This window comes from Lepidochelys kempii, chromosome 2 (assembly GCF_965140265.1).
Source record: "Lepidochelys kempii isolate rLepKem1 chromosome 2, rLepKem1.hap2, whole genome shotgun sequence".
NCBI classification, from domain to species: domain Eukaryota; kingdom Metazoa; phylum Chordata; order Testudines; family Cheloniidae; genus Lepidochelys; species Lepidochelys kempii.
Genome location: NC_133257.1, coordinates 247,157,623 through 247,182,855, shown reverse-complemented (window position 1 = coordinate 247,182,855; position 25,233 = coordinate 247,157,623). Strand labels below are relative to the sequence as shown.

General features: G+C 42.5%; 1 protein-coding gene across 1 annotated transcript in view; it reads right to left on the bottom strand.

The window, feature by feature from the left end:
- Positions 1-468: 468 nt before the first annotated feature.
- Positions 469-25,233, bottom strand: part of ADARB2 (adenosine deaminase RNA specific B2 (inactive)) — a 431,840-nt gene continuing 407,075 nt past the window's right edge. Inside the window, exons 8-10 of the mRNA XM_073334472.1 lie at positions 16,799-16,980; positions 7,773-7,951; positions 469-4,387 (exon numbers count right to left, since the gene is read on the bottom strand). Of these exons, the coding sequence (XP_073190573.1) occupies positions 4,211-4,387; positions 7,773-7,951; positions 16,799-16,980 (538 nt within the window). The 3' untranslated portion in view covers positions 469-4,210. The remainder of the gene's footprint in view (positions 4,388-7,772; positions 7,952-16,798; positions 16,981-25,233) is intronic.

The following is a 25,233-nucleotide window of genomic DNA, read 5'->3' as shown; positions in this document are numbered from 1 at the left end:
CTTGTACTGAACAGCAGGATAAAGAATGTCTCTCTGGACAATTTTCACTGTTTCTTATAATCCCATTCAGCACCTAGCTACTCTGGCAAAGGACACTTTAGACATGTTTATTGGTGAACAAGATAGTTAAGTCTGTGGACAAAATAAAAGTTTTATAATGCAGACACTGACAGTCTTGCCGTGATATGGTGACACAGCTGTGATTAAAACAGTAACCCCAGTTGTAACCTAGAATGGTTAACATTAGAGATTGATTCAGTTCATCCTTCTCCCAGTGCAAGATTGTTCCCATCACTTTCAGAACAGAATCCAAATACATCCAGGATGGATAATCTCTCAATACAACCATTTAGCTCCCATGAAGCACTGTAATTGGGCATGTCAAAGGGAGAATATATTGACTATTGAATAAATAAAGAGAATATGATTTCTAGGCCACAGTGAAAAATAACAACCAAACAATAAAGAAACAATTTTACTCGGTGTTTTATTCACTTAACAGAAACATTCACTTATCAGGTATCACTGAAGTGCAATTTACAGAACTGAGCAGCAAATTCACATATGTAAATTCAGATTTATTTTCTTTTGTTGTCTTTTTTTACAAATATTACAAATTTACATCCATTAGTACAGTATTGCCATTCACTCATGCGTGTTATGTACATAATCGTCATTTAAGAATTACTATTGAGAAAGTTGTCCTTTGCTTCAGGAAATACTGCAGGTTGGTAATTTGTGCTGCTGGGATGCAGTGCACACTATATTGATGCATATAATGAGGAACGGTAGACAGCTTGGGCCAGATTCAACCATGGTGTAAGCAGGTGCGACTCCACTGCCTTCAATGGACCTATCATATGCCTACTTATAATGGGGTTCAAGTTCAGTCCTCACTGCCTAAATTAGGTCTGGCAATCGAATCCAGGATTTTTAAAATTTATTTGCTGCAGCAAAGGCTAGATCAGTCCACCCCACCTGTCTTGTCAGCCTTAAAATAACCAGATCCTTCAGTTTGTTATCATGTTAGCTCTGACGCCAGCCCCTGCAGCTCTTACGCATCCATAAGGTTGGAAACATGCTGGGGCTGAACCTAGGTGGTTTAAAAAGAAGAGACTGTCTTGATGTCTCTTGTGTGGCTAGGTTGGGTTAATTAACGTAGAGAGACCCAGTAGTTCAAGAAGGAGTCCCCAGTACCCTTCATGAGGAGGGGGTCAATTTAAATGACAGAGCCCCAGTATTCTTCATGCTGGGGAAGTCAGACTCAACAGAACTGGGCCCTTTCAAATGCTGGCGGCCGGATTTTAACCTTGCTAATGCACTGACCCCATCGTGCAAAAGTGCTCAGCTCAGAGTAAGGGGTGGAGGGAAATTCTGTCTCAGGGTGCTAGAATTCTTCCCTGAGCTACCTGGGACACTGGGGGCTATATACCTTCAAGGTGTGCTGCATGAGCCCATCTACACACCAGCCCCATGTCAAGCTGGGGCAGGGCCCTGGCCCAACCCCCCATTGTGGTGGATTGAGCCCTTGGGACTAAAGGAGGGAGCAGATCCTATGCTTTGTCAAGTGCAGCGACTGTGTAGTTGGGGCCTGGCCCTGGAGGAGCCGATACATGGGGGTGAGGGGACTCCCTTTGCCCACCCTTCCCTCATTCATACCTGCTTACGGAGCAGCCACAAGCTCTGTGTGTAACTCACTACACAGACCTGTACCCTGCTACCTTCACAAAGTGGCCCCCTCTGCACTGACACAAAGCTGGCAGGCTCTGGGCCTGATCCTGCTCTCCTTGATGTCAATGGGGCCATCTTCTATCAACACCAGCAGGAGCTAGGGTCAAAGCCAGATGGGAAGGTAACACAGGGGAATGTTCGCCATTCAGAAGTGCAGATGGAATCTCCAGCAGGCGTTTAACGTTATTTTGAAACGTTAAAGGTAACCCTGGAATGGGTCATATTAACAAAGTGGTTACCACAAAATATCTTCTTGCCCCTAACTTATTGAAACAATTTCAGGTTATTAAATATAGCTACTCTAAGGACTTTTTTGGTAGTTAATATGGAATGTATTATTTTACTGGAAAGGTTTCCATAAGGGGAGAGCTCTGCTTTATCTAATTTAAAAAGTCTAATTTATCACAATAATTTTTATACAAGACACGATAGCTACATCTTGTAGTTTATAATCTAAAAATAAGATCTCATCAAAATACTGTAGCTAGTCTATTGTGGGCATCAATAACAATGTATTTACGGCATATGGCTCTCCAAACATGATAAACGCTATACAAAGAGCATCTACCTTTATTGATAGGAACAGTTTCCTGTGTAAAGGAAATTACATGGAAAAATATGAGCTAGGTGTTTGTTTGAAAAGTAACTCATCTTGACTGTTCTGAGGAAATACCTAGACAATTATCACAAATCAATGGCAGGATGTTATATACAGATTTAAAGAGAATCACTGGAATAAAAAGAAATGTTGTTATATACCTGCAAATCCTGTCATTTAAAAAACAAACAAAAAAAAACCAAAAAAGAAATACAGTGTGTCTGACAGTTAGTTCTGTAGTTGGACTATGGAAGTTTAGATCTCCCATGCCTTTGTTTTCCTTACATTCTGATGACATGAAATGATTCATAGATCAATAATAACAGACTCAGTCCTTCCTTTTGAAGATATGATTTAGCAGATAAAAGCTATTCTTCTTGTAATACAAAACAATCTGCATTTCAGACTGCAAATGAATGTGTGGTCAATTTAATAAGATTATTTAGTACTTACATAAGACCAGAATCTGAAAACCCTTTAGGAGTCTCCAGGAATTAAAGATTAATCTTTAATTAAAGATTACGTCATATGATGAAACCTCCAGGCATATATCAGACCAAAACTGGCAAGCCTACCTTTCGCATGTTGAGTAAATCCTTACTCTGGGGGTAGTCATGTCCATTGTATGGTTTCAGTGGGACTATCTACAGCCTAAAGTACTACTCAATATAAGTGTGACAGTACTTTACAACCAACCATTAATTAAATAATTTATCATCACAAGCTCCACATGGGGCAGATAAATATTATTATCCACATTTGACAGATGGAATAATTGAGGCAGCAAAGGACCAAATTTCAAAAGTGGTCTCTAATTTTCGGTATCTGAGATTTTTGTGGGTATCCAACATCAGACACTCAATAGTCGATTTTTCAGAGGTGCAGAGAACCCTCAGCTCCCATTGACTACACCTGGAATTGTGGGCTTCAGCACCTCTGAAAAATCAGGCCCTAACTCTGTGTAGTTTGCAGCTTCCAAAAGATGAGGCACCAAAAACTTCGGACCGTGGGTGAAAGTTTGGTCCTAAGTGATTTGCCCAAGGACACAAAAGGAGTCAGAGCCAGGTTTAGAACTCAGGAAATCCTGACTCCTAGCACTATGCTCAGATCTGAAACCAGGAAACACGGTTTAAAAGAATCCCTGTAGTCAAAATTAAGCAGCTGACTGAACGATTTTTGCATAGAGGATACGCAACTCCTTTTTGTGGATAAATATGCTTGTCCTGTGACTCCCTGTCATGCTGTGGGTATGAAGGTATTTTCATTTATTCACTTACTAAAGTATCTTCCATCATTCAGCAACATTATTGCTCTGATGGTGTTGGGGGAAGATAAACTCAGTGCTTAATTTGTGCCAGGGCTGAGCCCCGGCATCTCTAGGCTTGGCAGCTCATTGCCCGAGCATCTCAGGACTTGCCGGGTCAGTTATGAAAGTAAAAAAAATGGCTTAAGCCCTGGCACCTAATTGCTTGAGCCCCGGCAGCTCTTTCATTACAAACTGAGCATTGGATCAAACTGTATTTTAAGTCAGATGCATGGCCTGCTGAAGTCTGAAATGCAGCTGCTTCCTGAATAAATAATAATAATCCTGTGTACTACAAACAATGAACAGCAGTGTCTTTGTGAGAAACTTTTTATAATCTGGGCATGTAGATCTGTGTAAGGGGAGCAGTACGAAAAAGCAGTTTCCTAAAGTCAAGTTCAGTGCATTAATCGAATACAGCTTATGTTTATGTATTTCCAATACAGAATTAAAAGAAAATATTCTCATGGAGGTTGTTATTAAATATTGAACTGCATCCATTCTATCAGCCCACACATCCTGCCTATCCTTATCTCCAGTTGATGTGATCCGGTCATGTAGTAAAGGTGTCGAATGATTTATACAGTTAGTAAAAACTGATCTTGCTCTGGGGGTTTCTTCACCCAGGTGCCCAGACCTGCTTTCTGAAATGCTTTAAACAGCTGCTGCTTGACAGCCTGGTACGTCTGAGCCACCAGTTTAGCCTCACTGTACATTGATGGCATGTCTCCATGGCTTGGCATTCGTGTGCTCAGCTGCAGAACAAAATCAGAGGAGAGGGAAAAAAATAAAAAAGCAAATCAACAAGCTAGCAGAAACAGGAGACTTCAACAGCCATATAATCTTCCCCTCTACATTTCCTAAGCAACAAACTATCTCTGGGCTTTCTCTGTTTGCCTTTGATTTGCAACAACAAAACACTGAAGGTATAAGGCACAAGACATTGTTCCTATCTTGAAAATGTGGAGCAAATGCAAAAAAAGGAAAACAGTTTTTGCCTTCCTGAAGTGGGTAAAACCAGCAGCAAATATAAACCTGCAAATCACTTGGTGTTTTTGCAAAGAAAAATCTGCTTGTCAGTTAGGGTGCTTAGCGGAGGAAAAAAAACCCCACCCTTTATGAGAATCCGAAAAGAAGAGGACGTGGTTGGTTTCAATAAAGGAAACGGAGCAGTTCAGAGCTTGAGCCAGTCAAACTAATACCAAGAGACAATACGAGGAGGATCCTCCTCCCCCCTTCCTTTAAATCTGTTATGATAAAAGATGCTGCGAAACTTGCATAGGATAGGACAGTAATCAAGCTTCGGGGATTTATGCCAGAATGTATAGCTGAGAAGCTATCTTGTTGAGAGGGAACACGGCTAGTTCAACACAAGTGAACGTTCTGAGGTAAAACCTGAAGCATCTGACAGAAACTGTCTTAAGAGACAAAGACACATGTCTGCAGTCCAACAATCACTCTGAGCACACAAACAAGAAGAAAGCACTTTTGTGTTTCAGAAGGACTAAATCTATGACCTTCTCCGATCTGCCGAAGTCTTAACACAGTCAAGCCAACAGTGAGTCTTTGACATTATATGAAAAGAATCAAGGTCTAGAAAATGCCTTAGAGCAGGCATACGGGTGAACGTCTAGTGCTTACAACCAGCGAAATTACATCCTGTAAGAAAAACTCCCCATCAAAGCACAGGCTCCAGGAGCATACATCCCGGAGAGAGCGACTAAAATGCAGGCTGAAGTGAGCTGGTTGAAGTCTGATGGAAATCTCTGGGCCAATGTTACTCATTCAATTTAGTGGGAGGTTAATGGTTTTATTGGTATATTCAGCCAAATTCAGCAAAGGGTCTAAATACGGGTGCAAGTTACAGGCCAGGTGTGTGTTGACCAGAAAACAGGTGGAAGTGGCAAAGCAGTGTGCCAAGTTACGGCTCCCGTTGCTAGTAGTGTGTTCCAGACTCCTGCTCCTTGCATTAGTTTAAGGGGCTCCTCCTGCTGCCTTTGGGGAGGCAGGGATTTGCCTAGGGGACACTGCAGTGCCATGATCAGCACAAACACAGAGCTTTATCAGCAACAGGCATCTTGCTCATCAATAAACCAATTCAAAGTGCAAACTGCCCCCATGCCCCCCCGGTCTCTCTATAGTGAAAGCTCAGAGTGCTGAGTCTGGGCCCCTGCCACCTATGGCACCAGCTGCTATAGTCCCAGTGTTGGCCTGGACTTCTCTGCTGGGTCTCAGCTGCCCCTAGATCAGATTCACCGGTGAACCCCTCACCCATGGGTTCTGGCAGTACTGCTCCCTGCTCTCCCTCTCTATTGGCCACAGCAACATACAGCCTAGGCTGCTCGCCCATGGGGACACAAAGGACACCATGCATCCACCCCACACCGTCCCTCAGTCACTGATCCAGGGCCTCCTTCCCTTTGGGCTCTGGCTGATTCTCATGTGTATCGCAGTGCAGACTCACCAGGGCCACATACCCAGACTGCTCTCTGGACCTGTGCTCCAGCCCAGAGCTAGCTCTCAGCCTGCTGTGTTCCTGTAGCAGCAGCTGTGACAGCCACTGTTCCTGCCCAGCTGATGCCCCAGCTATCCCTTCATCTTCCCAAGAGACCTTGCCATAGGAACTTGGTCCAGGATTTCCTTCCTTCTCCCTACCCAGCTTCTGTTTGCAATCAGGGCTCCAGAGACCTACAGCATTCACAGTACTTCTGCTGTTTTGTGGAGTGGGAATTCACACCCACACAGTGAGGCTTTACACCTTCATATAGTGGGGTGGTTGTGGGGATTGCATGCAAAATGAGTGTAATTTACAAACCAAAGGGATATAAAGGAAAAGCAACTAAGAAGAGGCTATAAGAAAAAGGAACACCACTTCCCCTTCACCACATGTCTTCCAAATGGTTGTGGCTGCTGATTGTCCCCAACTTCTCCCATCCTGCAGAGAACGGCAGGATGATTCTTGGCAATCAGTGCTATAACGACCAGGAAGCAAGGAGGCAAAGGATATATAAAGGCAGCATCCCCCTTAAGCCTTTCAGTTTCCTTTGTCTTCTTGCCTGGAAGTGTGGACCTTAGCTCTCAGCTCTTTGAACCCAGCTCTTGCTCTTCCTCTAGCAACTCCTTCGAAGAGAAGAGCAAGGTTGACTCAAAGAAGAGGGACAAGATGAGGAAGGAGCAAGCAGAAATAGCCACAGCTTAGTGCCTATCTGGTGATCCTACACAGATTGTGCAGTTTCCCAGGTACAAAAGGATTCCTGGAGAGCATCCTCCAGGGGAAGAGAGAAATCAGAGGGAGTCATTCAGGGGATCCTTTACCAATTGCTGTATTGACAAAACAATGGGAAAGGGTGGCCAGCTTTGCTGGGACAACCAGGGTATGGAGGAATAGTGGCCATTTTAACTGAGGGAAACCTGTGGCTTTAATTCCATTAAATATAACTGCTGTGGAGTTTAGTGGGAGTTCTGGGCACTCCGAATCGTGCAGGATCGGGTATGTCACTTGTAAGAATTTGAAATGGCATAAGAGGTATTTACCAATATTAAACAACAGTCACAATCAGAGCCCAGTTTTCAAATGTGGGTACTCAGGATGGAACACAGAAAACCAAACAGCCAATTTATGTGCACCCAAATCAGGAACACAGTGTCCTATTTTTGTATTACAAATTTGAAAATGGAGCGTTCCACTATCCAGAATGACCAAGGTGGGCACTTCCCTTTGAAAACTGCCTGGATTATTGCAGTACAACTTGGGGTGCTATTTCAGCTGCTAGGTCTCTCTGTGCTCCTGTCCACTACAGCTAATGCCATCTCAAGTGTACATGACTCCCGAGGATTTCCCTCAGCTTTCAGTCTCCACTAACGAGGAATACTGGGGCTCCTTGGAGGCTGTCATCATTACACTTAGACTGTCAAAGAGGGTGGCTATAGAGTAGGGATCAAGGGATCAACCTGTCCTAGGGACAAAGGCACAGTCTCTGTTCACAGATGCTCCAGCCCTGAGGAGCAAGAAAGCAGAGCTCTGAGTTCTCCCTCACAGCAAGGCTGAAATGCTATACCACGTCAGATCCATGGTTGGGAGCTTCCAGCAGTCACATGGCTGACTCTGAGGCTGTACCCCCAGTAGTTTACAAGGCCTACCTTTCCATAAAGCTTTGCCCAGCGAACATAAAACGTGTGCTTGCAGAGCCGTGAAGAGCCCCCGCAGGTCCTCTTTCCCGTTGTGGCATTAATAACCTCGGGGTCCGTGTTACCCACTATCCAGTTCACACTGAAACTGGGAGATTTTCCTGGTTGCCGTCCCTCAGCATTACTCACTCCTGTCAAGGGACAAACAGAAGGGCAGAAGAGCATTAATATCAATGGCCCCAAACTTTCACAGCCAGCAAACGTGGGCCTTTGTTTGCTGAAATATCTCTGTGCAAACTTTTACCTACTGTGCACTCTGATATTGTTATTATTGTCTCTTAACCGCCACCTCTTTAGGGCATACGAGGATGGAATAATTCAGCCATTCCTGTAGATTCTTTTTCTTGGCAGACAGACCTTATGTTTAGGATGGGGAATGCAATTACATAGTAATGCATGGCAGTGAGCAGCATTATAACAGCTGAGTGAACGAGGCTTCCTTTAACTGGCTTCAATGTAAAACACAATTTTTAAAAAGAACTAACAGGCAGCCCCAATAAACACATCTCTTCTTAAGAGCTCCTCCGGGTGGGGACTGAGTTTGTCCAGTAAGTAGCACATTGAGATCCCAACTGGGGCCTCTGGTTGGCAGGGCAATAAAAATGTGACATAACAACAAAATATGGGGTTTTAGCCCACGATAGCTTATGCCCAAATAAGTTTTTTAGTCTCTAAGGTGCCACAAGGACTTCTTGCTGTGTTAACAAAATGCGTGTCTCTCAAGTTGGCATTTACCATGGAAAGGAAGAGATCTTTCCTTTGACACTTAGACCCCAAGTTGATAGGGGCCTTCTAAATACCATCGGTCATACAGATACATAATATGTACAAACACCTTAATAAGAAGCCGCCTAAGGGACAGTCATCACAACCCTTTCCCAGGCTCACAGCACTGACTTTGAATTCACAGGCCTTTGCCCCAAACACATAATGTGGGCAGGGTAACAAAGGTCAACACTCCTGTCACTCCACTGACTACTGTTATACCCCTGGCATGGGGGATGGTCACTACTGCAGACACAAGATTTTGCCCTATCCTTGAATGTATCTCAGGCATTCCAAGTTCTCGGTGGATGGCACATGGCTATCCTGTGGTGAGTGTGCAAGTCATATGGGTTACCATTGTACTTGTCTAGAAGCTACTGCTTCTGTCCTAGACAACTCATCCTTGTCCCACCATGTATGACTACAGGTTTCCTACTAGCATCAGTGCACAGACTCTTGTGGCCACACTGTGTCTGGGTGTTTGTTTGCTTTATACTGGAGATCTTTGTGACCAGACAACATTAGAGGTGACAAAGTAGCTTAGCTCCCTCCTCATGGCAACTTCTGCATCTTGTTCTCTTGTGCCTTGAGGCACAAGGAGCCAGGAATAGATCAGCAGCAGAGTCAGCCCAAGGAAATAAGAGGAGTAAGGAAGGTGCTGGGTTTATTTTCCAGCACAATATAAATGGCATGAAAAGAGCTTAGGACCAGGATGCTCAATAGTGACTTTTAGGTGCAGCGCTCCAACTTCTGGGTCTGATAGTGATACCCCACCTGGAAAAGAGATGGTGGCCTGAAGGATATTTGGAAATGCAGGGACTTGGCAATATGCTTGGATTCACTTGTTCTCTTTTTCATTGATCTGCCATAGATAAAACTAACCCCACAAACCTGGCTAGAGGAGGCCAGCCTGGTGGTTGGGCTGAAGTGGATTGTCCTACTGGGCAGGGGTTACCTTGGCAATAGGCATGGATTGGAGTCCAGGAATGACTCTCTGTTTCCAAACTGAAGCCTGGCTAACAGACAATCTGCCCTTCCCACATGCGTGTCAGGCTACAATAGTGAGTACAAACAATGATGCATTGTTTTTACAGCTTTTTGGAAAACTCCATTTATTATTTTTGATAGATTACAACAATGAATGTCACTGTGATGCATAGCCAGAAATCATCCTGCAAAATAAATAACCCTCAAAAGACAAGTGGGGAGATAATGTTTGTGTTTTTGTGTATTTACATATGTATGAGTCCGGTCGACAATGTAATCAACAGTCCCTGTCTTTGCTGTATTCCGATAATTCAGAGATCAAAAGAACATCTTAGCATTTAAATGAATTGTAAACAGGAGATATCTCTGTATTCATCTTTCTTTGAAATGTATAGCAAATAATCTGTGAATGGTGGAGGAACAAGCAAATTGCCTTATATTAATTCTATAGCTAAGTGCCAGTGATGGACCTCCTTCAAAGTCATCCTAATTACCTTTTGTTCCCCGAGGAACGCCCAACTTGTCAACGAGGACATGAAATTGTATAAAAGGTCCTCGGGTCCTGATTCTGTCATCTCAGATCTGCTTAAGCTTCATCGGGGGACGTTTGAGTCACAAGACTGAGGTCCCAGCTATGCTGGTACACCCTGAATATGACATTTGGACTATAATCTATGAACTATTTCTGAAAGAACTCTTTGCAGTTACTAAGCTCACCATCTCTGCTATGAATCTGAACCTCAATGAACTGAACACATGTCTGTATGTATAATGATCTTTTAACCCTACTCTCTCTTTTTTGTTTTTTAATAAATATTAGTTTAGTTAATAAGAATTGACTGTATCATGTATTTGGGTAAGAACCGAAATATTCAGTAACCTGGGAGGTAATGTGTCCGATCCGTTGGGATTAGTAGTACCTTTTCTTTTATATGATGAAATAAGATTTTCAGGAATCTTCATCACATTTGACTTAGGTACTGGATGGAGGCCTGAGGCTGGATCGCTTTGAGGGAACTGTATTGTTTGGACTTCTGAGTAACCAGTAAGGTAATAAAGAAGCTCTTTTATGCTGGCTGGGTAAATCTAGGTATTGGAATATCCACCAGCTTTTTGGGGATTGTCTGCCCCATTTTTGCAGTTCACCCTAATTGAGTGACCACAGCTGGTCTCCACTGGGACCCTGGTCACAGTCACTTTAAATTTATATCTTAGCACTTTTCAGCCATTACTATCAGAGTATTTTACAAGGGAGGAAAGGAATCACTGTCCTCATTTTACAGATGGGGAAACTGAGGCACATAACTATTAAAGCCAATACTTTCAAAACTGTCCACTAATTTCTGGGTTCTGAGCTTGAGACACTGAGAGCCTGCTTTTCAGATATGCTGCACTCCAGGAGCTCCCACTAACTGCAGCTCAGCTTGTGGGTGGGCAGTACTTCTAAACAATCAATCCCAAGGTGTCTCAAGTTGGGCCTCCAAAAATGGGGGCACACAGATCAGCGGCCACTTTGGAAAGGCCTTAGCGCCAAAGGTCATTCAGCAAGCCCAGTGGGGAACAAAATCCACACTGGGATCCTACTCACTGGACCACATTGCCAGTACAATAATAGTGTTGGAGTCCTCCTGCGTGAAAATGCTTCCAGCACTTGTAACATTGGAAGCAGCGCCAGTTCTGCCACTTAAAACAGTTCCCACCCCCCAGCTATGTGCCTCTCAGCAGGACATGAATTAATGTCATAGAGAGCTGCTCACTCTCTGCTCCAAATATTGTCCAGCATGGTTCTCTCTACATGGAAAGAAAGTGTCTGCTAGAGAAAAGGGAGACTGAGCATGCAGAAGGAAAGAAATGAGGCCATTAAAAAACAAAATAATACAACGAAAGTGGTCACACTAGATACAGCTATTCAGTATTTGTGGCTTCTTGGCATGGACAGCATTAGAGGAATGACCAAGATGACTGAACGATCCTAGTTACAGCGCAAAGGCGGCTTAAGAAAGACTAAAATTGAGTCATAATCACACACTGGGTTCGCAATCACTTTCATGTCACATTAATACCAATTGCAGTTTTTTTCTGAGCTAACTGATGAGTCTGCATCTCAAAATCCAATTCACCTAAGCAGTAGAATAAAAACGTCTTTTTGCTAAAGTCCTGAATATCAGAGAACTCCATGGTGCTATTCATTTACCTCCATACAGAACAAAATGCAAACTGATCAGAATCTGGTATTTGACACTTACGCACCAGTCTCTGACAAGATATTACCAAAAAGCTTAATGGACTGAGTGCCAAAAATATGGCAGCAAATGCTCAGCCAGCTCCTGCCTAGCAAAAAGCCACAGGTCATAGAATAAACACAGATGCAGCAAAATCAATGACCAGAGGAAAACAAAAATGTGATTTGAATTAACAGGAGCTTTGCATACATACATTACAATAAATCCCTTAAACAATAAAAAAGAATACAGATCAACCCCAGGCAATCAGTGCCAATAGAGAGTGGTCTACAATAGGGGAATGGATCATAGAAACCCACAGAAGCCAAAACCAAGCTGACATTAAACAATAGTTGAAGCTCTGCAATAACCAGTGCATAAAACAGCACAATTGAAAACAGAAACTAGGGGAAAAAACCTGATATTACTGATGAACAGCCCATAAACCTAAAGGCTGTATGAAGGCAATAGCACATGTCAATGTATGTCTGCCAATCATACGGATAAAATTGAGCCCCCGTGCCCAGATCTAGACATCACCTCTTCACCTAGTCCTGTTACAGTGTCAGTTAACAGTATCAAGTGGGTAACAGGGGTGGTGATCAGGTGATCTCCAGATCCATGCAGAAAGGAATAAATGGCTTGATTTGCCCCACTTGCATACCTGAGAACATCTACAGTGACTGAGGGACGCATAGGCCAGAGTGTTATTTAGCTAATAACTCAAAGTTTTGCACAGTGGATAATTTAATCCCGCATAAATGTTTCCTCTCTGCCTGTGGTATACATTATGGGGGAGTGGAAAAAGTTGGGGATCTTATTTGTAGAGAGGGGAAAAAATGATCTCCAGAGGTATTTTTCTGCGCTCCAGACAGAAGTCTTTTCTGGCAGGATAATTCAGCCATATCCAGAGAGAGGGTGAACTTGACCAGAGACGTGGAAATCATTCCAATCCTTTCTTTAGGGTTATATTGAGCCATTGCTCAGTGCTCGGATATGGAGGAGCCCCAAGAAGGAATTGTGACTCAGAGAATCACAATTTCTTTCCTGCTCCTCACTTGACTGGGAGAGGGTCATTTGCTACAGCCATTTACTGGGTGTAGAATATTCCTCCCTTCGAACCAGCTCGTGTGGGTGAAGCCAAGACTCTCCCTACTCCCTATTCCTCCTGACCCACCTGCTCAGGGGATGAGAAGAATACCACGCACACAGCAGGCTTCTGTTCTTTCCCCCCTGCAGCCGGGCCCAAGTTTGGGGGAAGGGATAGGGTCAGAGAATTTTAACAAGGGGCTCCTGTGGATCAAGGGCATCCCCTCCAGCTCATTAATATTAAAGTCTTTGAAACAAAGTAGGCCAAATTGTGCCCTGAATCACATCTGGTTCCACCCCATTAGAGTCATAGGAGTTGCAAAAGTGTAGCTGATGGCACAGTGCGGTCCTACATTGTTTTACTTAATGGGATATACAGCATTGCCAACCCCAAGCATTTAAATATAATGAGTTAGGATTCCCCCTCAGCCCCTCCCCCTCAATCAAACAACAGTAAGAAAACCCTTTATAACAGGTTAGATCTTAGAAAGAAATAGAAACAAAAAACCCCTAATGCTAGGCCTTATTCTGCTTTCAGTCACATGGTATAAATCAAGAGTAATGCCACTGAAGTCAATGGAATTTCACTTGTGTGGAATTGATGTGCAATAAAAATCAAACAGACGTTTTCTATTGTGATAGCAAGGAATGATCTCAGTTATCCTCAGCTACCAGGACCTTAACTCTTTTCTTCACTAAAATGGTCTATCTTAAAGCATAAAAGAGATAACAAAAATGCTTGGTATCCTCATAAACAAAGGAGACCAATAATTTTTAATCCCTAATTAGTTTGATCTCTAATTGGAATCCTGAAGTTAGAAGCTGCCCGGTTTGAGATTGTTATGGGTTTCAATGCATTCCATGTGCCTTTTTCTAGTCACTCATTTCATTAGCCATTAGTTTCACTGAATACTTTGTCCTCGAAACCTCTCATTTGAGGAAGTCACAGTTTTAGAGCTGTGAAGCACATAACATAAATCACAACAATCTACATTTAATCTGGATTGACACTGGCTCTGTAGTATTTCTGACACTTGGCTCCACAGTATCAAAAGTTTTTAACTAAAGTTAAAAGTTAACTAAAGCAATACAGATCAAATCATCTGGAGAGAGAGATTCCACCCACTACTGCTCCCAGTCTACAGGAAATTCACAGACAGCATGAAGGCAAAGAGAAAGCTTTCCCAAACAAAGACAACTCTCAGTGAAAGAAGAAACCAAGTCCTGTGAGACAAACACAGTTTTTACAAGTGACAGATGCAGCTTTACCATCCTGGAAATGTGAGATTCGCTCACAAACATAAATGTACACTGGGCCAGTTATGCTGCTTTACACCTGCTGAGGCTCTGGCCCACTGTATTTATAGTATAAAGCCAAACCCTTGTGAGTATCATCTGGGCTGGCTGTGCTTGTCACCCTTGTTAGCATCTTATCATTTTTAATCACTTTTCAACCTGTGTGGGGTTTCTTTCTACACAGGAAACTTCCAGTGAGACTTATTAGAAAATGGGCTTGATTCTTATCTCATGTACACTGATGCAATCAGTGGAGTTATGATTATGTAAAACTGATGTAATAACATATGAAATAAATTCATTATGGTCACAATGGATGAAATTCACCCCTGTGCAGAGGTTCAGCACAAGACCTATGAACTATGTAAGTCCCACTTAAACCCTATTTTGAGGACTTAGTTGGCTTAAGTGTGTGATGGCCTTCTGCACAGGGATAAATTTTCCCCACTAAAGGGAGAATGCACTAATACTCTATATGGAAATCACTTTAGAGGCCAATTCTCATTCTAGTGTAGTAATTGATAAACAGGATTTATATAGTTATTAATGGTAGGTTTCAGAGTAACAGCCGTGTTAGTCTGTATTCGCAAAAAGAAAAGGAGTACTTGTGGCACCTTAGAGACTAACCAATTTATTTGAGCATAAGCTTTCGTGAGCTACAGCTCACTTCATCGGATGCATACTGTGGAAAGTGTAGAAGATCTTTTTATATACACACAAGGCATGAAAAAATACCTCCTCCCACCCCACTCTCCTGCTGGTGATAGCTTATCTAAAGTGATCACTCTCCTTACCATGTGTATGATAATCAAGTTGGGCCATTTTCAGCACAAATCCAGGTTTTCTCACCCCCCCTCCCCCCGGCCACACACACACACACACACACACACACACACACACACACACACACACACACACACACACACACACACACACACACACACACACACACACACACACTCTCCTGCTGGTAACAGCTTATTTAAAGTGACCACTCTCCTTACAATGTGTATGATACTCAAGGTGGGCCATTAATGTAATCTCAAACAAAATGATGAAATATGTATGGGGATTCCTTATACATTCGTATTAGATAATCTTCTATATTTGTCTAACTATACTGAAGATTTATAAAGCAAATGTTTGAAAACAGGCTAAGCAGCTACCTCTGACATACACACCCTGACAACACACATGCAAGCAGTACCAATCTAATGTGCTAAGCCACAGTGAAACAGCCAATTTCCCCCTCAGCTAAACTACCACTTCTTCAGGCTTAGCAAAGCTAATTTTATCTCAAAGACGCAAACTCAGCAAGAGGAATAAGAAATAGATAAAGGATAAACTATCCAAAAGCACTGAAGTGACTTAGGAGCTTTAAGTCACTCCATTGAGATCAGTGTTGCAATGTCAGCAGAGACTCCTGGCAAGTCATTTAAACATGCCACAGTCATTGCCTTGGTATCTCAGTGCATCCTCGCCAACAATCACAGTTCTCCAGTGTTCCAGGAGCCTGATTGACGGGTCTGATCCTGTGAGGTGCTGAGGACCTTCGACTCTCAGTTACCTCAAATGGATGGAAGGCACTCAGCAATCTGCAGGATGTTGTCCACACTTCTCAGGATCAGGCCCTAAGGTAACTTCAGAATAGTTGGGAATCCTGGCTGTTGTCTGAGGCCAATGAGACTTTTTCCATTGATGTCACTGGATTTGGATCAGGCCCTGGCTAATAAGGATTTATTAGGCTATGTGGGGGCTGATGGGGCTACATCCTACCAATAATATTACTACTGTGTAGTGTGGATGATGTACTGCGGGGAATGTCAAATGAGAAAGGGCTCTGAGCTCGGGGGCTGGTTCTAAGCTGTGGAGATGTCAGGTAGGAAGTGGAAGGATTTTCAGTCTGGGGGAAGATATTTCTGAGCAGGTGGGAGTTGGGCTGGAGGGAGCCTGAGGAGGCCCTGGGTCAGGAGTGGAGTGGAGTGGGCTGGGCTGGGCTGGACGGGCAGGGTTGAGTACAAGGGGAATGAAGTCCATTGGGCTATAAGAGCTAAAGTACTGATTCCACTTTAAGCATTTAAAGCTGTGTAGCATTCATGGCCAACAATAGGCCACTGTAAGAGTTTAGGGCCTGATCCTTCAAGGCGCTGAGCAACTCCTGTGAGGTGCTAAATGCACTCAACCCCATTTGATTTCAGTGGGAACTGTGGGCACGCTGCACCCTGCTGGATTGGGCCTATTGCAGTCAATTGGAACTTTATTATTGGTTTCAGTGGGTGCCCAATCAGACCCCTTATGCATATATTCAGGTAACCCACATGGTCACCCCAGCTATGCATAATGGCAGTCCCTATTGACCAGCAGTCCTTCCTACTGATTATCATTGGGAATAAATTGCTTCCCTGGGAGCCTGCTGCATTAGTTGGATCATTCCTCTGTAGCCAGTGTAGTCTGGAGCAGGGTATTGCTCAAAGGAGAATGAGAGGGAAACATGCAGCTTGGATGCAGGGAGGACACACGGTGTAAACAAATGCTAAGAAGTTAACTTTCCTCTTGACGTCCAGCGCAATTAGTGATGGGAAAGGTGATCATTTGTCTTTCAAGCAGGTGTTTGCTTACCACTGAGGAGCAACTGATTATGCCGGTATGAAGCTGGCAGCTGACCAATGTCTTCTATTCTATGGCTCATTACCCTGGAAAGGTGACCAGTGTGACAGAGGCTTCCCACAATAATGCTGTGCAAGTATGTGGGTTCGATGAAGTAACTGAGGAGAGCACCTTGTAACCCCAGAACGTTCCATCTGGAAAAGAAATACAGCAGTGATCAAACATACTGGTACAGAAACAAACCTGTGAGAGACTGTGAGGAAAAAAATGTCAACACATGGGTGAGGGGGACTTTTCCCTTCTTTGGTATTTTGATTCCAGAGATAAACATTTAGGGTCAGATGCTCTACTTGGCTAAGTCCCCTTAAACTGCCCTAAATAGACAGCTGAGGATTCTGTCGGTGTGGAGAGATCTTTGGCTGACATAAAGGTCCTCCTGCTCTAGCATCAGAGTGTGCCGTGGCATGTCAGAAACATGTCGGGGCAGAAAGGGGTGGAGCCGGTGGCCCCTGGATTGGAAGCAGAAAGGTGGTTTAGAATTATCCCTCGCACCCCGGCTCAGTTGTGCCAAGCATAGTAAGACTGAGGATTTAGCTCATTAGGCCTGAGCTAGCACTGTATTACTTCAGCTTTATGTTAGTACAGCCTCACTGATTTCAGTGGAGTTGTTCCTGGATAAAGCTGAACTAGTTAGGGGTGAATCAGGCCCATAGTTTTTCTCACACTGGCCAACTAGTGGAAAACACTAGGACTGATTCTCCTCTCACACTGGTATTAGTCTGGTGTAACTCTGCTGATTTAGTGGAGTTATGTCTGAGTTACAGGGCTCATGTTGGGCACAATCCTTGGAATGGCTATGTTATCTGAAGCCTCTTTTGTATTTGCTCTTAACACACATTTGTGTGGATTTTTAAAATTGTCGTGGATAAAAACATCCATGTTCTTACATTAGAAATGAGCTCAGAGTGGAAATGAAAGCATTTATGTTCCTTATTCGTTATTTGCTATTGGTCATATGTTGTTTGCTATTCTTTTCTTTCAGAAAGTTTTGGTCGTCCAATCATGGGGCAGACATGATGCCATGTTTCATGATGCCAACTGCCACACCACATGGTTGTTATGACCCGTTTGCTGCAAACACCACAGAGCCTAACATTTGCTGTCACAGACTTTGCCATGCAATTATGAATAACAAATACCTTAAAAAAAATTAAAGTGTATTCCTGAACCGAAAAAAGGGCTACATTTGTTAGGTAATTTATTCATAACAAATAATTCGATGAGCTCTGATATATTCAGACTGAGTGTGCCTTGCCTTGATGCTCTCAATACAGATATAAAGAATGACGATGAAAACCTTAGGGCCTTGCAACTGCTAATGATTTTAAGCTCCTTATAACGGCTATTAGATTAGTTGAAAGAGCTGCTCTGCATTTTAATATGTACAATTCTTTTATATAAAGCTAGTTACAAATAAGACTGAATCCAAATTCTAAATTCTCTATAGGGTATATAATTAGATAAAAAGCAGAAAGGAGAAAAAGGGGAAAAAAGAGATTTCAAGATATGGTTATCTTCACTTGCAAACCTCAGATTCTGTCTCGCTCAGTGCCAGTTTAATAAGAAATATTTTCCGTTCCTAAATTAACACAAACATGTTTTCCTGAACTTAAGTGACACTTATAATGTAGTTCAAAGCTTTTCACCCCATTCTGGGCAGTACTGAGCTCAAATTAGAAACTCTTTTAAAAAATGTACTTTTAGGGAGTGCATTTTGGCTAAAAAAGCTAAAACACTGACAACATTTGGAGATCCAGGGCCGAATGAAAAAAGTTTAGAGGTGTCTGCTATTTGAGGCAACATCCAGTGGTTACCATGCTAAATAATGTGTTTAAAGCACAATCTCCATCAGCAGCAAGCATTATGTAGCTAATTTCTTACATCATTGTTCTTTTCATTAATTAACATTTCTCAACCGTTAGTGCAATTATTGCGGTGCCTCTGTGCTGTATGTCTCTTTTCATGATTAATAAGGAGTCATTATATTTCCCTTTCCTGAAGCAGTCAATTAACACGGAATACTTTCCATTAATTACGGAATGTTTAAAACCAGCATGCTGTACCTGGAGAGCAATCTGCTCAAGAAACCTGTGACACCAATTGCTTTAAAAAGTTCTCTTTAAATTTTATTCCAAAAACACAAGCAATTTAGCTGGCTATATTAATTTGCTTCAGAAGCAGGGCTGTGAATGAGAAACATCTTTTAATCTCATGCAAGAAAAGGCAGCCATCTGGCTGCTGAGGATTTCAGAGTGAGACTTTCCCTCTCTCCCTCTATAAATGCAGGTCATTAAAGTAATGTGTTCATCTACATAAAACTCAAATGGAATATAAAAGGTAATATTTATATACAAACAATTTAGTTCCACAATTTAAACAGTCATTGGTTTTATGAAACATTTACTTTAGTCTATCAGATTTGCATAGCTTCATTGGGGGAAAAAAAAGTGTGGTCATTTCTGCAAATAATGTCACTTTTAAAGGAAGGGACTATCTGACTCTCTGAATGCATATCTTATTGCAATGCAAAATTAATAATGCAAGCTTAGGAAATAGAGAGTTCAGTTAACAGTACTGAATTCAGAATTGGCTTCCAAGCAGAGTAAAAAATATTAGACAGCAACTCTTCCTTCCAGACTGAAACACTTGCAAGATCTCAGTGTCGTTCTCAATATATGACATTTTCTTTTATACCCTCCCTCCAGACCTCCCACCCTATATGTTTGTTTGAAAAGGAAAGAGAAAACAGAAAAACAACATATGCTCCGCAAGACTGAAATATCACCAGTATGCATATCATAAGTGGATTACATGGGTCTTATTTACAAAAACAGGCGAGCGAGTTCCCATAATAAATAATGAGATAGTCATGATTATAATACATTAAATACCAACCTGTAGCATCTTTACAAAGATGTATATGGCTAATTCTGATCTCGCTGACACCCTTGTTAGGGATGACTAAGTCTATGAAGTGAGTGGAATTACATCAATGGAAAACATGGTATAAGCGTGATCAGATCAGCCCTTTGTGTTCAAAGCATTGTATAAACATTCACTAATTCTCACAATGATTCTGAGAGGTAGCTCAATATAATTATCTACACTGGGAAACTGAGGCAGAAAAGTGAAGTTACTTGCCGAAGACCACAGAGTTACTTAAAGGAAGAGCTGGGATTAGAACTCAGGGTTTCCCAAGTCCCATTGTTGTGCTCATTCTGCCTGACAAGATTCCCACTCACCCAAGGACAATCCAGCAATAGCATTAAAAAGGCAATAAGATTTGTGGATCACCCAAGGCAGATCTTGACTTTAAGATATTTATATCTTAAATATCTAAATACACAGAAAGAAGGGAGAAAGCAACTAAAAGAATGAGGGAAAAAATTCAGAGCAGCACCGGTGCCTGAAATGTGAAGACAGAGTGTAAGTTTATTATCCCAGAACTAAGGTGCTTTCAGAATATCACCTATATCCTGTGCCATGGAGGAGAGGAGACCAGATAATGGACCTAGTCACCTAGCAGGCAAGTTTCAATGGGGAAGGCAGCTCTTGACTGTGCCAGCCCCCTATGAGAACTATCAAGCTAGTTAGTCTATTCAGTCTTAAAAATGGCTCTCAGACGATCTCATGTTTTGCAGGCTTAGTGTCTCTATGCCAGTCTAACTTGTGGCCCGAGTTAGCTTCCATTAGCTTTCCATTACATTTTATAAGGACTGGATTATGTCCTTAAATTGGTCGGACACCTCCCGGTAGACACTTGCCTGTCCATGAAAAAAGATGCTTCACTATTTTCATGTCCTTGAGGTAATGGTTCTCCTTGCTAACAAAAGAATGGAAAGCTTGGTGTTTCCTTTTCAAAATGCTTGGGAATGGGAACTGGATCGTCATGGGGTTGCAATGGAAGCATAATGAGGGAAAGAACTTTTCCGCTATTGGTCATGGATTCAGATCAATGCCTTGATAGCAGCGACCAAATTACCATCTGATGGCTGTTCAGTGACTGATGCTGCTGACCTACTCCCAAGTCCACATTACAAAAATCAGCACTAATTTGCACCCTGACTGGCAGTCTCCGCACAGATCCCACAGATGGAAAAAGCACAGATTGAACTATGCTCTCAAGTCTGGCCCCAGTTCAGCAAAGCTTAAGTCTATTCCTATTCAGCAGAGCACCATTACTATAAGCACCTGCTTAAGTCGCACTGAAGTCAATAGGTGCCTAAAGTTGCGTGTTGTCCTGATTAGGGATGGACTTCTGCACTAGGGTCCCTGAGCACTCCCATCTCTGTCTCAGATCATAGAAGAGGCATACTGGTTGGAAGTTTGCATTGCTATAACTTGTGCTGCACTATTTTCTGTGGCTAAGAAGAGGAGCTCATGCTTGAGGGCAGTCAGTCCATTAACTTTCATGAGGACTATATTCAAATGACAAATATTTGGGAGAAGCCTCTTGCTTGTATAATCCCTGTTTTGACTATCACATATTTATAGTACACTTGGTTTTAGTAACCAGCTCAGTTCTCTGGTAATTAAACATCTACAGGATTACTTATAGGAAAATTGCAGGAAGTGATTCTGGTCTGAGTGGCAGTAAAAATATCAATAGCAATGTTCATTTCTGAAGGAGCTTTTTCTACATAATCCACTATAGGTGCATGAAAGTAGCTGTGTTCCGAACTGTAACAAAGTGCTTGCTTCAAATACAGCTTTTCCAAATAAAATTATTATTCAGTGGAAACGCAGTGTTACATTTCAGACCCTCAAAATATCAAAGTGACTTTCCTCACTAAGAAGAAATATAGTGGATCATTCTGAGTATTTCTAATTATGCAAGATTTTTAAAGGCTGTTTTCAAGGGCATACCTCTCAGATGATTTATACTCTGTGTGCTTCTTAATAACCTTTCCAATAAGAAAATCAACCCACTGCTCACATAGTCACAGATTTTTAAAAAAATCTTCAGCAATCTTCAGTTCAATAAAACCAAATGTCCCCCCCCGAGCTTAAACTGGGGAGTTTTTCTGCGTTTAGGGCTTTTGCGCAAGCCCTTTTGTTCAAGCCACAGATATTACTGCAGTATTCGCAGAGACAAAATTCCATGCCCAGTTTTCAATAATCCTTAAACAAATATAGTTTTGCCTGTTTGTCAGTCATTGAAATGCCAAAGATGAATTGGAAGGGATCTTGGAGCAGGCAGCTTTTCTTTAATTAGGTGACATACTCTTCTTTCTCAGAACAAATCATAACTGCATGGCGACTCCGACTACAATCGCAATGGAACTGTTTGCATGTGCTTATGCCAGTTAGTCACTAACAGAGAGATTCTTGAAAATATACTTACAAATAGTAATTACATCAGAATCCTTATCACGTTGTGATATAACTGACAGCCTGGGGCAGGAGTTGGCTGCAGCACCTTCATTGGGAGCATGCTGCTGTATATGTGAAGCTGACACAACGGCAGTATGTGTAGCTTCACATCCATTATCTTTCAGTGTACATAATGACAGTGTTTTACATTTATATGGCACCTTTCCTCCCAAAGGATCCCAGTGCGCTTTGGGTACACTAGGCATACAGCTTTGTCAATGAAATATGGCCAACTTTGGGGTGTTGGGCAGACAACCAGGATATGTTGCACACCAGGAGGGTGACAGTAATTGGTCGAGGAAATGCTCCTGTTCCCACCTCTCCTTATTCACTGATTGCTTCCCCTACCTAAGTGGTTTTTATTTCAATCTCTGTGATGCTCTGTTCTCTTGGCCTACCCTCACCATCTGCACTCCTCCTCCCTCCACAACTCTGTCCCTTTCTCTTGCTGGTGAAATTAAAAGAAACACATTCTAAGCATGGAACTAATGTTGCTTCAAGAACAGGAGGACTTGTGGCACCTTAGAGACTAACCAATTTATTTGAGCATGAGCTTTCGTGAGCTACAGCTCACTTGAAGTGAGCTGTAGCTCACGAAAGCTCATGCTCAAATAAATTGGTTAGTCTCTAAGGTGCCACAAGTTCTCCTTTTCTTTTTGCGAATACAGACTAACACGGCTGTTACTCTGAAACCTGTCAATGTTGCTTCAGTTTGCTAACTTACCTTCCTTCCTCCTCTCCCCCTCCACTGCTTCAAGCAAATCGTGATGGAGAAGAGAAGCCAAGAAGGTGTGATTGGGTGGATCTGAAGCTACGAAGTAAGAGCATGCTGAAGACTTTGCTACTTTCATAGACCGTCTCTGTTCAACTGGGGGAGCAGAACAGTAAGGGGCACATTTCAGCTGAGAAAAATGTGTTGCCATGTTCTAACTTGTGTTGGCAAGAGAGACAAGGGGTATATTTACACTACCCGACAGATCGGCAGGCAGCAATCGATCCAGCGGGGGTCGATCTATCGCATCTAGTCCAGATGCAATAAATCGACCCCCGGGTGCTCTCCCGTCAACTCCTGTACTCCACTGCCACGAGAAGTGCAGGTGGAGTTGACGGGGGCGTGGCAGCAGTCGACTCACTGTAGTGAAGACACCGCGGTGAGCAGGTGTAAGCACGTCGACTTCAGCTACGTCATTCACGTAGCTGAAGTTGTGTAACTTAGATCGATCCCCCCTCCTAGTGTAGACCAGGGCAAGATTTCAAACTTACACAGAGTTCTTTTTCAAGTCTTGGAAAGGTACTCAGAGTGTCACGGCTAAGTATCTTTCCCAGATCTAAAGGAGAGGTCTGTGTAGATGGACCTTTGGTCTGAGCCAGTATGATCATTCTTATGTTCTTAAAAGCTTGTCTCTTTCACCAACAGAAGTTGGTCCAAAGAAAGATATAACCTCACCCACCTTGTCTCTCTAATAACATGGGACCAACACAGCTACAACAACACTACAAACAATTGTTGTGTTCTGAAATTGATTGAGCCTGTGTAAACTAACCAAAACCTAAGGGGATTTGAAGGCACTGGTCTGCACTGGGTGGTGGAGTAGCCCCAGAGTGAGCTCGGCTGGATTGCATCTCAGTGCAAGGGTTGCTGTTGTGCCTGGTCTTTGTGTGAAGGTGCATGTAGGAGGGGAAGGCAGACAGAGAGGTAAGGCTCTTTGTGTCCTACTTCCTATTTCTGCATTCATTCAAAGGCCATGCATGCTCTGGTTCTCAACATAGGTTATAAAAATGGAGCACGCTGATGAAGAAGGGGTGATAAGCCAAATCCTCAGTGGTGTAAATGGGTATAGTTCTCCTGAAGTCAATATTTACTTACCTCTGATGCGCTGTGAAGACCTAGGGCTGATTCTTATCTCACACTGATGTTACTCCAATGACTTCAGTGGAGCTACTCCTGATTCACAGCACGAGGGCAGACTCAAATCCTAAATTTTTCCTGACAATATTATTGTTATTATTGTTAAAGGAAACAGCTAACTCTCCACTGTCCACACCACCTCCCCCAGTGAAATATTAAGAGAAATGTAGATTGAAATTTTCAAAGACAGGTAAGGGAATTAAGTGCTCAACTCCCATTGAAAATCAATGGGAACTAAGCACCTAATTCCCTTAGGCACCTTTGAAAAACCCCAACTATAAATAATATTGCTTGTGAATTTGAAAGCTTTCTTTGTTTATTGCTTTTACAGGAAATGCATTTTTCTTGTCCTTATCAACTCTTTTAAGACTATTAGCGGTAAATATGCCCAATGGCCTGTGATGGGATGTTAGATGGGGTGGGATCTGAGTTACTACAGAGAATTCTTTCCTGGGTGTCTGGCTGGTGAGTCTTGCTCACATGCTCAGGGTTTAGCTGATCACCATATTTGGGGATGGGAAGGAATTTTACCCCAGGGCAGATTGGCAGAGGCCTTGAGGGCTTTTCGCCTTCCTCTGCGGAGTGCGGCGTGGGTCACTTGCTGGAGGATTCTCTGCACCTCGAAGTCTTTAAACCATGATTTGAGGAGTTCAATAGCTCAGACATAGGTTAGGGGTTTATTACAGGAGTGGGTGGGTGAGATTCTGTGGTCTGCATTGTGCAGGAGGTCAGACTAGATGATCATAATGGTCCCTTCTGACCTTAAAATCTATGAATCTATCTATAAGTCTTGTCTGCTTAGTGTGCCATTAACTACCGTACCACAGACATTACTACCAAAGTTTCCCGTTATGCTTTTGCACCATATAAATTGTTACTCATGGTGGTCTATATTCAGCAGAATACCTATCATATTCCTATTTATATGATTATTAAGCTACTATGGGTTTAGAAACTGAAACTAGAGCATTCATTTTTGATGAGTTTCTTAGCAGTGTGTGTGTATATATATATACATATATATATTTTCTGGAATACCCCTGTCATGAAAGACTGAAGTTGAATTCTCAGTCACACAGAAAGGAGTTAAGAGAGGGAATTACAA